The sequence below is a fragment of the Halyomorpha halys genome, unplaced genomic scaffold, assembly GCF_000696795.3.
Source record: "Halyomorpha halys isolate HHAL.00 unplaced genomic scaffold, Hhal_1.1 Scaffold305.1, whole genome shotgun sequence".
Taxonomy (NCBI): Eukaryota; Metazoa; Arthropoda; class Insecta; order Hemiptera; family Pentatomidae; genus Halyomorpha; species Halyomorpha halys.
The window spans coordinates 460,640-476,917 of record NW_027105918.1 but is presented as its reverse complement, the minus strand read 5'-3'; the positions used below and the strand labels follow the sequence as shown (position 1 = coordinate 476,917).

At 30.8% G+C, this 16,278-nt stretch overlaps 1 protein-coding gene across 1 annotated transcript in view; it reads left to right on the top strand.

Moving 5' to 3' along the window:
• Positions 1-341: 341 nt before the first annotated feature.
• The window catches only part of dsf (dissatisfaction), a 35,924-nt gene continuing 19,987 nt past the window's right edge, over positions 342-16,278 (top strand). The window contains exons 1-3 of the mRNA XM_014421124.2: positions 342-435; positions 6,758-6,838; positions 7,967-8,128. Coding sequence (XP_014276610.1) covers positions 426-435; positions 6,758-6,838; positions 7,967-8,128 — 253 coding nt within the window. The 5' untranslated portion in view covers positions 342-425. The remainder of the gene's footprint in view (positions 436-6,757; positions 6,839-7,966; positions 8,129-16,278) is intronic.

Genomic DNA, 16,278 nt, shown 5'->3' with positions numbered 1-16,278 from the left:
AGTTTATGTTTGACAAGTATAGACAAGGGTTAGTATAATTAATAAACCGTCATTTTCCTCGATCACACCTCTTTGAAAAGATGGAGTTGTTTATTTTATGGTTTGTTGATTTTAATATTTCTATTAGTGTGTATTTAGGATAATGTTTCATCACTCAATTGATGTTTTTTATTGCTCTTTTTTTGATTCATTAAAAGGCTAATATTAACAAACTCTTAAACAAACATTAACGGTATTTGTTCACACTGAAAGTTGACAAAACCTGAAAGCTTGCCATTATTATTACCCATCTAAAAAATATTGTAACAATAATTATAAAATTCTTTTTAATTTCAGATTCCAGAGTTCGGAATATTTGAGGATTATCTACTGCAAATGCGAACAATGTCGGCATAATGGTCTGACCTATTTCTTTTCTTCATAGGATGGGAACAGGTAATAAGTATTTCTATACCGTTAGAACTATTTCTAATTATTATTATTATTATTATTTTTAAATCCATTTGAGATATAATGAATAATCTTTAAACCTGAGTTTATAAAAATATACATATAACCATAGTAAAAAGTTAAGTTATATTTAGTTTAATCTAAACATTACAATTTATATCATAGTTAAGTTCTTATATCAAGACCAGCAGGTCTTCAAATTCCTAATTTCATATAATAGGATTTATAAAATTTCTAATTTTATTTCTTTATCTCAAGTTATTTTTTATTGTTCATTTTTTGATATGGCCCATGACTCAAATAACGCCCAACTTATTTTAATCATTTTTTATAACCCCTTATTGATTTACTATATATTTTAAAACAGTTTCATATTTTAAATAATTTTATATTTTACAATTTTATATAGGATAAACTTTCCAGTTCAAAAGTTTCATAGTTCATATTAACACAATTTGTATTCAAATTCAAGTTGTGGGCCTTATTAGTTACAACAGTTCTTTAATTTTGTATATGTACATTTTGATAGGCTCAAGTTGAATTTTATTATCTGCTTGTAAAGATATCACCTCTAGGAAATTGTTTTGCATAGGAGTATGAAGAAGAACGCTCATTATAAAATAAATTAAAATTATATTGGCATTATACACAAAAGAATTTCTTATAGAAACATCTAATTTTTAGTCTAACTCAAAACAATCTTTGCAAGTTATAGCCCTACCAGAATACTAAATATCAATTTCGATTACCGAAAATAATTTCCATTCCTTCCAAAATTGACGAAATGGCAACGAACAAATGATTCATTATACGATTTCGCAATAGGTGGCGCCCGTAGAAGGAAATTAGATTTTTATTACAATTTCTTTTAACATTCTAAACATTACGAGCTGACATAATATATAGAATACATTTACTGACGGAGAGCAATAAATTAATATGTAACTACTATGAATAACAGAACAAGTGCTAAAACACTCACTAAAACAACTGAAGATTTGTACGAAATCGTACAAACTTCGATGAAGTCAGAGGTTTGAACTCCAGATTCTAATAGAATTCAGACAACGTGATTTACATTAGTACACATGCGCAATAAAACATAAAAATAGTCAATCGGCCTTATTTAGGTCACGTTATTAAGTTTCTCTTTTTTTCTTTATTATAAATTTTGCGATGTTATACTAACTAATTTTATATATTTGTATATGTAGTTCTTCCTGGGCCTTATTTCATAATAAAAGCTAATAGTATTGATTCATATTATTTTTTTCATAATAGGGAGGACTATCAATGATATAACAGGAGTTAAAAAGTACTAAAGTACAAGTTACTATTGTACAAGTCAGTGTAATTGTATTAAGTTAAATCGATAAGACTAATAGTATTAGTTTTATGAAACAGGGCCCTGGTATTACTTAAAAATTTAATAATTAATGAATTTTGTTTACATCGATGTTCCGTAAAAATATTGGTTATTTTTGGATTTTTGCCTTCTTACCTGGAATAGTCTTTGCTTTGTAAAATTAAGAAAACTATCAGGTTCTGATAAATATATACATACTTTATACACGATGTACACGTTTACCACTTGCAACAAATTTAAGACCTGTACAAATGCTTGGTAAACAAACTAACAAACCCCCGTGTACACACACTTGTGTGTGTTTCAATTTACTTATTTTATTTAATTCTATTTAAAATATTTACCTTCATAAAAAAGGACAAAATAAGGGTAGGCGAAATGAAAGTAAATGTAAATACCAGCGAAATAGTAGATGATAAAAAATCATATAAATTGTACAACATTACCTACACATTCAACCTTCCTTCTAGAATTTTTATCAGATATTTTTTAATTTAATTGCCCAAACATACAATGTCTTTATAAACCTGTATTAGCGTTGTGTTAAATCAAAAAAATTTGCTAAAGTTAATTAACAAGAGTTGAAACAAAGTATTTACACCATATCGATAGAATTTTGAAATAAACAATACTACAAAAAAAGTTGATTATAGAATCTGAAGGTTGGGGAAATTCTTTCACTAATTAACTAAAACACAAATACTCATCGGTTAGAAGTTATAAAACGATATTAATTGAACACAAACGGGTGGATGCACGAGCACCCTTTGATTTGTGTTAAAAAAAACCGCCGGCCTCAAACTCAGACCAACTTGGACCAACCAATCTAAATTACTCATCTACATGCTTGCGCGTCCGATAGTTTGCCATCCATTGACAAACGTGTAGAGGTATCTTTAGGTTTTTATCAAAAATGAGTAGAAATTCTAAATCTTAGCCGAGAAAATGATAATATAGATTAATTGTTATCGCCTTATTTCATTATTTATAATATAACCTTAATAGCTATTGTTGTTTTTGAGATACAGTGATCAAAAAGTCAAAATTGGTCAGTACCCATCAATTATTTTTATAAGTTAAGATATATGGAAATCTGGTCAGAATATTAAAAAAATATATATGCATCTCAAAGTACAAATTGTTGGTAATACTGTCCGTTTTAGATATTGTAGGCTTTCTTTGGTAAAAAAACAATAATTATTCAAATTGAGCGGCTAAAATGATCTGGAAGATCCAGGGTTTCCGAGTTATCCCATACACTTTTTTTCGGTTAGTAAAATTTTTTTTTTATAAACCATTTTGACCAATTTTTTTAACCCACTCTTATTGCATATATACAGGCATAAGAAGGAACCACTATTAATAATTTCAACTTCATAGGCATTGTCGTTTTGCAGTGATCAATAAGTCATTTAGTAAGTTATTATAGACACATACAGTCCTGTTTTAGTATGGAAAAAATGTTTTTGGAGACCAATATCAGTAAACAGATATACTCTTATCACTCCACTTAAGCCTAGGCTGGCCTAATCACAGCACTGATTACTTCCCCATTCGTTTACAATTCAATCCCAAAATTGACTACGTTACTGCAACCACAAATTTGATATTCAACTACCTAGGCATATACTTCGGACGACTTACTTAACTCAATATCGGTTACATTAGTTATGAGATTTCTAAATGACATAAGAATAAATCCACAATCAATGATTGCGTAGAGAAGTAACATTAATTATAATAATAGTGATATTATTTATTCCGGGACTAGTCTCTTTAGAATAATATTACAGGCATGGAAATAGACTTAGAGTTAAATACAAAATTTTAGAGACAAAAATAACATTATAAAATATAATTAAAATAATAAATTGGAAAATAAAACAAATTAAGCTACAATAATTAACAAAAATAAAATAATATGTAAAATAAAAATAGATCAAATAAAATAAGAGCATATATCATAAATCATAAGGTGACTAACTAATAGTAATAAAATAAAATGAAAAAAAAAATCAATTACTATTTATATAAATATTAACAAGTTTAAAATAATATCAGAAACATTAAATATTAAAAAATAAATAAATTAACAAAAAGGGGAGAAAATCCTCTAACAAATCATAAACTGAATAAAAAAATAAAAAAATAAAAAAAATAAAAACAAAATGAAGTAGGGATGATTATATGAACAAATGGACGTATTTGCGGAGTCTATACATTTTTATTTGCTACTTTTAATCGTTATTCTTCGGGGACTGGTCAGATAGTAGGTGATTATAGATACGGGGTTTAAAGGTTGGAAGGGTATCAGAGCAACGAAAGAAGGAAGTAATGGAATTCCATAGAGAAGAGGAACGGATAGGGAAAGATCTGCCTAGGGAAAGGCTGCGGTTCGATGTGCTGTTATATATTTTATAAGAAGGGGTGTTGCGGTCATGTACAGAGGATTTGAATTGAAGGATATCGGAGATGTAGATGGACGACGGGATTGGATAACTAACTTGGTAGAGGAAGAATGTACAAAAAAATATACGACGAAAGGAGAGGTACTACTTCAACTCAAGGTAAAATTGGGTTACAGGGGCGTCCCGAGAATCTCCGAAGATTAAATATGTAAAGCAATTATACAACTGTTTTAACTTAGTCTCGAGATCCACAGAGATCCTTTAACGATTTTGATGAAACTCATAATATCGATGTACAAACAAGTGGTATTTAGCAAAAGCAAGGTATTTAGCAAAAACAAGTGGTATTTAGCAAATATCCTCAATAAAAAAATGTGACAGGACTTAAATATAGAATTTTCCAAAAAGCTGCCCCTGAAGTACATTTAATTTTGTTTATTTTTATCGTTTAATAATATATTATTAATCACTTAACAATATCATATCATTAGTAAGAAACAATAGATAAATATAAAATATAAATGAATCGGATAATTAACTGCAGGATAAAATAAATGTGTTCGTGTTTCAAGGTTATGATAATAGTCCAATTTTATTTCTCCTTATCTATATATTAAATATACATTAAGGAAGAGAACTGGTATCCTGAATAATAAATAGCTGTTTTCAAACGTACAAGGATTTATTTCATCTTATTATAGAGTAATAAGTGAAAGTTGTGTGTGATCAAAACCAAAGTTCTTAGTTCTCAATTCTTAATAGGTTATATTGTTGCAATGAGATGTGCTTTAATCTCTGTGGTAACTTTGATTATGGACACTAGATGATTTTCGATCATTTAGGAAAAACAATAATTTTACCTAACGATCATTATCTATCGGTTTGTGTGCTTGTTTCAATATTTTTGTACAATAATTATAGATTTATTAAGTTTTATGTACATATTTTTTAAAAAAAATAAAATAATTTATTTAGAAGATATTTAGCATTAGGGCGAGAGGAGTATAATTGGGGGACAGCTGATATAATATAAAGAGCTGATGTGGGAGTACAATCAGGCGGCCCAGCCGCGGGGCAATGAGCTAATGCACTGCCCTTCTCACTCCCTATTCCTCCTCCCTCCCTATCCCTCCTCGCTCTTCCCGCACCTTCACAATTAGTAGTTGTCTCTGTCGTTTCCATATCTAATCTGAAAACTTTACTTCTTAAAATGATATTGCCGTTGTAGTATATTCGGGTAAGTAAAAATACATGAAAAAATATCATGCAGAAGATGGTCAGGGATGCGGTCAGAAGAAAACAAGAAATAGTTAACAACTATTTAGTCAACAACTGCCATCGTTTCGCCCCAATTAGTAGAGCTTCATCAAAAGAAACAAAAACAACTATATAAAAAACAAAAACAAAATATTTCAACATAATAGGATAAAATACAAAAAGGTAATACAATAAGGTAGGGTTAAAAATATGTAAATATAAGTGAAAATTAAATTAAATACAAATGAGAGAAAAGAAGATATAATAGACAAGAAATAGACAAGAAAAAAAAAAATAAATGCTATAAAATGAAAAAATAATTTTACTCCGGGACAAAACTTAAATTGATTCCACCGCATTATCATTATAATGAGGTCATATTACTTAAGGTAGATAGATTTTTTGTTTTTAATCAGGATGGAACATACTATAATATATTTACAAATTTATAGCTAATAATACGTATATGTACTGTCTATTATAAATAGACGCACAATAATATATACACTTGACATAAATATGTATGTATACAATAGAACTGAGATCCTTTTATAGTGAAAGGATGAATTTTCAAAGTCACTATTTGCATGGAGATACGTTAGCTTTTTTATATTTTGCTCCAAAACTAGAAGCGTGCACAGAAAACAATATTGGTGACAAAACTGCCCCATGTGAAACTCCGCAAGAAGTGATACTCGTTTTGAACACTTTTCACCAACCTTTACAAATATAAAACGTTCACTGAGAAGTGATTTCAGAATCGAATACAGCTGCTCAGGACATTTATAATCAATCAACCACCGGCAGACTAGACTGTATGAGACGGCATCAAAGGCCTTTGAACAATCTATTGATATTGGCGTGGCGGTGTTCTAATTTAAATTGCGATTTAACTCGTTTTGCAGTATCATTAAACGATGGATTGTACATAAGTGTTCTTAAAAATCTGCCCGTTCTTGTGGTATGACATCGCTCTTTCTACAGAAATCTTCGGCGTAATTGAAGATATTTTTTTCAAATATTTTTGCTAGGTGTGAGAGAAAAGTTATCGGACGGTAGTGAGCATTATTATATTTCATTTTATTTATTTTCTCAAAATAAAAGTCTAAGTCTGGAGTTAGCTCCATGGGTATGATTTTAACATAACAACGATTAAGGATAAATACATATACACACGCATATATGCATAGGTATATATCTGTAATAAATTCTGTCAATTAAGGAGATATAGAGCTTCATAAGTTGGATTAAGTTGTAATGAAGTTCTATTTTGCAGGCGATCGCTTGTTGGATATTCCTTGCAAAGTTTGTGGGGATCGCAGTTCGGGGAAGCACTACGGGATTTACAGCTGTGACGGTAAGTAAAACCTGTTCCTCTCAGTTAAGGTAACTTCATATCCAGTTACTTCACAGTAAAGTAACGCTTCATAGTAACTTTTAACAGTTGAGCCGGGAAAGTTCTTAAGTGCAAATCCATTATAAAGTATACCAGAATTAACAATGGTCTTTTAAACATTTATATGAAATAAAAAGAGGTCATTTATGCTAGCAATAAATATTTTATTGCTCTTTTATTTTAGTAAATATTTGATTGATCTAACCCGTAGCATGAAAAATGAATAAATTATTCACTACAGACTTCAAATCAAATTCCTTTCTAATAAAATAATCACGCAAGCTTATAATTAAAATATTTAATATTGAATATTAATATATTATCAATTAATATTGAAATGTATTGAATTAAATATGATATTCCAATAATACCAAATCAAATACTTTCACGTGAGATGAGTGGCCAGTAATAAATTCACAAAATGTTGATTAAAGATAGTTTAATGTACTATAAAGTAGTTTATCTTCTTAGAGATAATAGTTTTTATGATAGCAATATCATGAAAAATACTACTTTTGCGAACATAAACTATTTTAAAGCACACTAAAATAGCTTCAATTTGAGTGCTAATTGGCATTTGATCATCTCATTTCCTGAAATATAGATTTTCCATCAATATACTAACTATAGAAAGTGATTTTTCAGTACATTTTTTATGAAATGTTGCACTAAAAAAAACTAATAACAGCTCACATAGGCTCATATACTTTAAATGATGTCCTATTATGTTTTAGTAGTGTTGGTAGTTTTAACGATAGAGAGCTCCGAATGAATTTTTTTTTTTTACGTTTTGAAACAGCAGTCACTTTTTATTCCCCCTTCCGATACTTGGCAGACTCATCAATTTCGTCCAGTAATTATACAAGGTTTTCATTAAGGTAATAAAAAATTGGGGTGAAATAACTAACTTTTTTTTCCACTTGGGCTCTTGTTATACTCGGTTAGAATAGATTGGTAACCTGTAAGATAACCTCCCCGTGTGCCAGATATGGCTAGATAGGGAGTAAAAATCAAATTAGAACAATCCCAAAGCCATGAACTTTTACTATGACCGTAGTTTGTTATTTCCTCTTTGTTGGACCGGTATAGGGTGCTCTGGTTTCTTCAAAAGGAGCATCCACAGGAACAGGGTGTACACTTGCAAAGCCCAGGGCGAGCTGAAGGGCAGGTGCCCCATAGACAAGACTCACAGGAACCAGTGCAGGGCCTGCAGGCTCAACAAGTGCTTCCAATCAGCCATGAACAAAGACGGTAAGTGATAACATTTTAATAACTAGAGATTACCTACTGAATACAATAGAGCAACAAATTAGGTATTCATTTGCCAATAAATTCTTAAAGATGAATACTAGCGAATAGTTATGGCATAATAAATTAAAGGGCATTCAATGGGATATTTGAAGACATAAAAAAAGAAAATTAATTTTAATTTTTAAATCTGTAATTTAAGATTTAATCTGTGTACAAAGAAGTAAAACGCTAGCCGCCATGATCATATACAGACTGATTTAGGGATTCACTCCTTTGAAATTATTACATATTTTGCTGTTAAAAGAATTTTCATTGTTTATTTTTTAACCACGGAATACGTTCATGAAAGCAGAAAGTACAAATTTACCTAGAATCGATTAAATTAAGTAGTCTTTTGGGATAAATATAACATCTAATGAACTTACAATTGGTATTTTGCATTGTACTTATATAAAAATCTTCACAAAAATATTATCTATTATTTAGATTCCCTTCCTTTCTTTCGGCACTCGGATAAACAACTTTAGTGGAGTGTATTATTGCTTTACTTATAAACTTAGTTCACAATGAGATATCTTATGCTTTTCAGTGTACTCTGTTGGATTTGTTATTTAACTATTTGGAAAATGGAGCCCTAGCACTGCAAGCCTATCACTGCCTCAGTCGCAAAGTAGCTAGAAGCTAATTATTCCTAATTCTGTTTAAAAGAAATAAATTTAAATTTAGTTCATGAAGAATGTTCTACCGATGGACTAAAAATCATTTAACATTTAAATAATAAAAACCTAAGTTGAGTTCAGGAAATTCAGTGTTATTTCAAAACTTGTTAAATTAAATAAGGAATTATTCCATTTGAAAATCGATTCATAGTGATCTACAAATATATTTTCTGTTGGTACAAATGTCTCCCCTATCTATAAATTCATAATAAACAAACTTTGTGCATGACGATAACACATTAACGATTATCCCCACTCGAGGAGAGCCAACGATCCGACTAAAACAAACTATAAGAGAGCTAATCCAAGGAAGGGTTGTACCCGGAGGAGGATTATAGAGAGCTCGATGAGGGGGTGAGAACTTGGACAGCCAGTCTCCAAATGACTTGGGGGGGGGGCCTTTTTTCAGCGCCTCCCTCCTCTCGACCCTTTCATATTTAATGATCGAAAGCCGATCAGCCCTTGTCCTTCGGTGGACACTTTGCCATTTAGCTCCGTCCTCAATAATCCAAAAGGGACGTCCCCTCCACGGCTGTTAGTCAAGGCGCCAGGTGCTATGAATCCATTAGTATTAGCATTTATAAGCCTATTAATCCAAAGATAATGGAAATTATAAATATTAACTCGAAGGTATCGGAAACCGAGATCAAAACATTAAGAAGCTGCTAATATAAAAATTACACCTCCCCAAATATGTGAGCCGAATTATATCAAAATATATCCGAGTCCGGAAAAACTGGCACCAAAATTGCACTTCAAGAAATATTAAAAAAAATAATAAAACAGTGGGTAAATACTGTAAGATGAAACAGAAGAAAAGCAGTTGTCGCCAGGATAACGATTGGTCATACCAACCATATCGTAGCAGGATTGGACATTACTATTTCAAGCTACCACGTTGTAGAGAGCATGCACTAAAAGAATCAATTGATATAACTATTAATATCACAATACCATATTGTGTGATGTATTTATCACAACACTATTGATAACAAATCTCAAAAATATTCCAATCCATTACACAAGACTGATCTACATGACCATAAAAAGGCATATACAAGGACGGACATACGGAGTTGAGCTTTGGGGCTCCACTAAACCTTCGAATTCCTCTTGTAACCAATCTTTACAATCCAAAATCTTGCGTAGAATCCTCAATACTCCTTACTTTGTTACAAATAAAATTAAAAAAGACCTTGATGTTTCATATGTATACGATCTAGCCCGAACCAGATCCTTGCATTATAATCTTCCTAACCACTCAAACCACCTCGTTTCTGACCGTGCATTCTCTCCCAGGATCTAATTAAATAAATTAGAGTTGGAGATATAAAATAAAATGTTTGAAAAGGTTTAACTTTAATTGAAACCAATATTTCACCGTTATGAGGACATTAAATCTAAATGGTAGTAATATATGTAAAAAGAGCCAGCTTTCTAACAATTGTATTAACATAGGAATTGAAAAAAAAGTAAAGGAGTTATGAACGATTGGACATCGCCAGAGAAAAAAATCTTTCAAATAAATTAAATTCACAAATTTTTAGTTTTTAATTTCTTTAAAAATGGCATTTAAAGGTTTCAGACGGCGCTATAGACAAATATGATTTGCTTTTTCATAAACAATTTTATTTGACCTACTTTACTGAAATCCTTATTATGTTTTTGTTTTTTTTAATTTTTAGTTTTTTAAAAACTTATTTAATAGAATCAGTAATATTTTTTTCTAATTCTTCAGAAAGAAACAAATTTATTACTATATGATACCCAGGAATGCTTAAGTTTTGTACAAACTTTTTTTTATCGGATAAATCGGAATATCATATAACCTTCTCGGGAAAATCCTGAACATTTAGCAAGGCTGTGAAAATTAAATTAAAATTGTCCTTGATGATGGCCGGGTTGGCCAGAACTTTGGACATTTAATTTTAATTAATTGTTGAGACTACATGGATACGATTAGTTATTATTGAATAATTTTTTTATTATACTAATAATAAAAAGATTTCTTGTAGGCAAGGCTTTCATATATAATGTCATATAATCAGGTAGGCTGTCTCCGCCATAGGGACATCTGACCACGGTTTTATTTTTTATCCTTTTTTGCCACCCATCCCAATATCGGTTATCGCAGTCCCTTTTTTCACGACTCCTATATCATTGCTCTCATTCGCAGAGCGTATTGTCACTGGGTAATTGGTTCTATTGTGAATGGGGGAACTCCGCAGATGTTCTCGATCGCTTCTCGAAGAATGGACAACCGATCAGCTATTATATTATCGGAGAAGAAATGTATCCCCTGTGACAATGGGCTCGGGTCTAGAGGATAATAAGCAAGGATGGGGTCCATATCTTCGACCCTACAGCTAGAGGTAATATAAAGCCTCGCTCTAACGATTACCTCATATTAAGTTTATATATCCTTGTGATGATCATGTAGTGATTTTCGGATAAATTACATCAATACATTTATTAGTTATTTGTCAATAAAGCAGCAATTTCCAAAGTTGTTGCCTAGGGATACCAAAAGCCTATACCAGTGGTACTTCAAACAAATGTCACTTTCTTAAAATATTACAAAAAATGAATTAATTAAAATAACAAATAAATAGAGCATTCCAGCATCCAGCATTCCAGCATTTACTTATTTTTCTTATTTTCCTGCATATTCAATCGGTTTAAGAATAATTTTTGCAACATGTTTATATTTATTTAAGTTGACAAAAATCCGTGAATTTTTTTTGGCCCAACTAGGGCGGCGCGATTTAGTTTAGGTCATAAAAGGTGTGATATTATAACAGAAATAAATCACGAATTAGTAATTTAAAATATGAATACATATTTTATAACACTAATTTTAGTGCGTTTTTCATCATGTTATTGTATTGGCAGACCCAATATAAATACTATAACTTTATCTTTTTCAGCTCCTTATATAAAAATCCGATTTTGGGGAAACGTGACATTATTACTAGTTTTTTCTTCTGAACTCTTCTTCTCTCTCAGGCTTTTAATTTGTCTTATCAAATATTCCTTCACGGTTCTTCGTAGATCATTAATAATGCGTCTGGACATTCTAAAGTAACTGAAGGATTGAGGAGTTGTATTCTTTTTATTTTATTGTGAAAACGTAGCGCCGGCTGATTTTCAGTCATCGCTGGGTTAAATGCACTTGATTCCATGGTTGATAAAATATTTGTTTCCTTTTTAAATCTATGATGATATATACCAACTACACATACATGTTGTATACCAAAATTTTGGCATATTAATTTACGTGGTTTAACTATTAATGCTACTTTTTTTATTTGGTTAACTAATGTAATAGCTAATAATTTAATAGTTCAAACGTAATACTTATTATTGTTATTGGCTAGAAACTTGAAAATAAAGAGTAAACATTTTGAAAAATGGGGGCTGCTTCTAGGGGGGTGGTAAACTTTTTACTATCGTCTTTTTCAAACAGTTTAAATCACAATCCATTTAAGTAAATTAATTTACAATTTAAATACCTTAAGCATAAGTTAGGTTACTTTAAGTATGTGATTTTATTAGATTATCTTCAGGAATTAAGAATTAAACAAAAATCAATCTGAGTCAGTCAGTTTATCAAATTTATACTTTATCCTTTTAATTTTTTAAAATCTAAATACTTTTTTAGGTCTCCAATTTATATTGCACACCATTTCGAGGTTTAATTTGTCTGTGTGATTCACTCTGATCCTGCTAGAAGTGGAATTATTGTCAAGTTCTCGTAATCGTGCCCCGTAATACAAGTGCCAATACACAATACACACAACAAGAAAAAAAAAATGGAAACCGTAGTATGAGTTGGAAACCCAACAATCTCGGAGATAATCGTACGGAATCGTATCCTCAAATACATATGAAGAATCTCGTTTACAGAATCTTTAAACATTAATCTATATCAAGATATGATTCTGCTGATTATTTTCAATAAGCCTAATAAATAAATGTATTCGCTAACTGCCGATATTAACATCCGGAAATGAATAAATGTTGATAAAACGTTTGACAAAAGCGGAAAAAATACGCCCCCTTCCCATAGGCTAGGAAGAAGCGGGCATGTAAATTGAGAACTAAAGTAGCCTACCCTTATTTTACATGAGGGGGGGGAGGGGCGAGAGAAAGAGGTAGAAAATTGAGGCGGTGACTTGTAATCAAGTAAGTTCAATATTGGTACTGGGCCCTCGTCTTTGCATGGCAATTAAAAAGGCCCAGGGATGGGGGTATGGCAAGTTGCTGCAAACCCCGCCAAAACCCTAATCCCGCCCTTTCTTCCCGCTCAAACAATATCAAAGACATTCTCTACTGACATTTCAATTAACACTTTACTACTGCCCTCTCACCCACGCACCTGTCCTCACTCACAGCCCCCTCTCCTTCTCTCATATTTAATTTTTTATTTCCTCTCTTTAATTATTTTTTTATCAAAAATCTATGATAGTATTTCTTTTCATTTATTTATTTTTACCAAAAATTTATAATTTTTATATTAAACTCGATTCTTTGTAATGTTCTATAAATCAACGGAATATTGTTGAAAAATTATATATCACACTACTTTTCTTAAATTGTGGCACATCTCACAAATATATTTCTTTTTTAATTTTGGATAAGTCGTACTCCTTCGATTGTACCGTGGACTGGAGTTTTCTCACAGCCTTATCAGCTTTGGGACAGTGTAGGACGATCTCACAAACGAAAATAATCGCAGTATTCGGTACTATCTTAGGAATACGTCTGATTCAAAATAAATTGAAAATATCTTTATTTGGCCTACTATAATTAAAGAAAAGCAGCAATACACCGATTTAAGGATAAATCGATTTTACAAAAACGTATCGGTTTCCAAAGGTTTGCCAATCTTATCTTTTACACAAGGTATTGTAAAATGAAGAAAAATATTGAAACCAATTCCAGGATATGTTACGGCATTGTTCAAAATGTTCATGAAAATTAAAGAAAACTTTTTTGTTATGAAAGTCCTGCACCAAACGGTACTAAATAACATGTGTAACATATATTATTTATAAAAAAAATATCTGTAAGTAATCACCTCTTGAACGACCTTTGTTCAAGAAACAGTACTTCTTTCTAAAGTATTGAACCCTGATAGGTTGTAGCGGTAGACATAAATATATTTATTAAAATAGAAAGCTAAAATATGAATTTATGTTATAGAAGTAAATTTCTTATTATTTCACATAAATTTATTACATTGGTAGGCTCCTATATCCTATATGGTGCAGGGCTCAACAACAGTTTTCTTTAATTTTCATGAGCGTTTTTGTAGTGCCATAAAATATCCTGTATATTGGTATTAACATTTTTCTTCTAAATTTCCATTTTAGAATGCATTGAGTAAGAGATAAGATTGACAAACCTCACATCTTAGTTCCAAATTTTTATCTTATTTTGTCAGAATGAAGGTCGAAAACGTTTTTAGAATTTTTTATTTTGCTTATAAACACGAATTTATCTCAACATCGTTTCACGCTTTCCGAAATTAAACTAAAACACTAGAAAGAGTTTTAAATTTTCTTTACTGAGTTTTCGCCAAAAAGAATCTGATTTTAGTTTTAACAAAATATACAAATTTCCGTTAATCTTACAGCTCGCTAAAAAAATAAATAAAAATTATTTGTTATATGACGAATTTTATGAATTTACAATGAATGCAAGTATAGTTGGCAAGAGACCAGGTGGAAGGCCAAAAACCAGATGGATAGGCAGAATCAACAAAGATACAAAAGAGCTGTATGAAGCAAAGTGGAAAGTAGTAGCCCAAGATAGGCAGGAGTGGAGAAGGCTAGTTTGGGCGACAAAAGTTCTACAAGGTCTGTAGAGCCAACCAAAAAAAAAATATCACATATTTTATATATTATAGCGTAGATTTTTATCTCTCACAACCCTACTAGCTTTTGAACTTTCAACAGAGAGACCACAGCAGAGAAAAAAAAGTCTACAATAATATCTTTGCAACACGTCTATTTCAAAAGCAAATCATAACTTTTTTCGTCGGATTTGCCAGTATTCAAGCAAAGCAGCAATATAATTCTCAGTGGAATGAAGAATGGTTTCAGTGGTCAGACAAGAATCTCGTAGTATTGAAAGGAATGAATTTTGTAGTATATTTTGAAAGTTATTAATTTTTTTTTTTTAAAGTATAATTATAAGGCTATAAATAATAAAAATATAAATATATAAGTTCTGGATACATACAGCTTCTGCCGCTTCGTGTATTCGAGACAGAGAGCTCTAGCTCTTGCCTTCATCGATCTCTCGGCTTCTCGTCTTAACCAACCAGCTGTGGCGAATCATGCGATCCACTGACTGTATACTCTTCACACATGTTTTCTCCGCCTAAGTCATCATCTTCAGTCATATATACTTATTTATTAGTACTCAATACTTACTGTATATCGTTTACTTGATTATACTTATTATAAATTACTTCAGTTATTCTTCTAATCTTACAATAAGTAGTTAGGTAAAAATGAATATATAAGTACAGCCGTATATTCAATGGTTTGTAACAATTGAAGGTGCGAAAAAAAAAAACAACAAAAGATAAGATGGCTCTATAGATTTCAGATATAACTTCTTATCTCAGTAACCAACCGAATATTCAAAACCTCTTTCCCTAAAGTACATTTAATTTTGTTTATTTTAAATAAATAGCCACTATTGATAAATACGAACATATAAAAAAATTAATAACTTTCTAAAGGAGAACAGGGGAGGAATAGATATATAATATGAAAATATTAAACCTTTGTACTCTACACCGTTCCGACGTTACCAACTACCAACTCGACGCAACTTGTTTGCGAAAACATACACCCTGGAATCGTGATATTAAACAGTACAAGTTTAGAACTAATTAAAATATTGCAATGAAATTTGATTTATATATTTATCGACATTGAAGAACATAAATTTTAATATGGTAAATTCGAAAGCAAGTTTCCCTATATCATTGAACCATACTGGTGTACCTTTGTTACACTAATTCTACATATTGATTAACAGCTTAGAAAAGTGTACAGTCCTCCATGAATACACTTCGCACATTCGACGTAAAACTGGTTAATTTATCATCTATCATGCATCCTAATATTTTTATCATATTTTGATCTGGTTTTGTGCTATTTTAATAGATAAATTTTATAACGTTTGCGAATTAATATAAAGGTTCAAGTTGTATCGACTAACATTCGAATCATTATTGTACAACATATATATTAAGACGTAGCATTTTTTTCATATTAGAAAATAATTAACTGTTAATAATACAAAATAAAAAGGAGATCATAACACAAAACAAAGGAAATCCTTACCGACCGGGACTCACCCCACTAATTTTTTTCTTACCTCCTTTATTAAACAGATAAATAACAAATACAT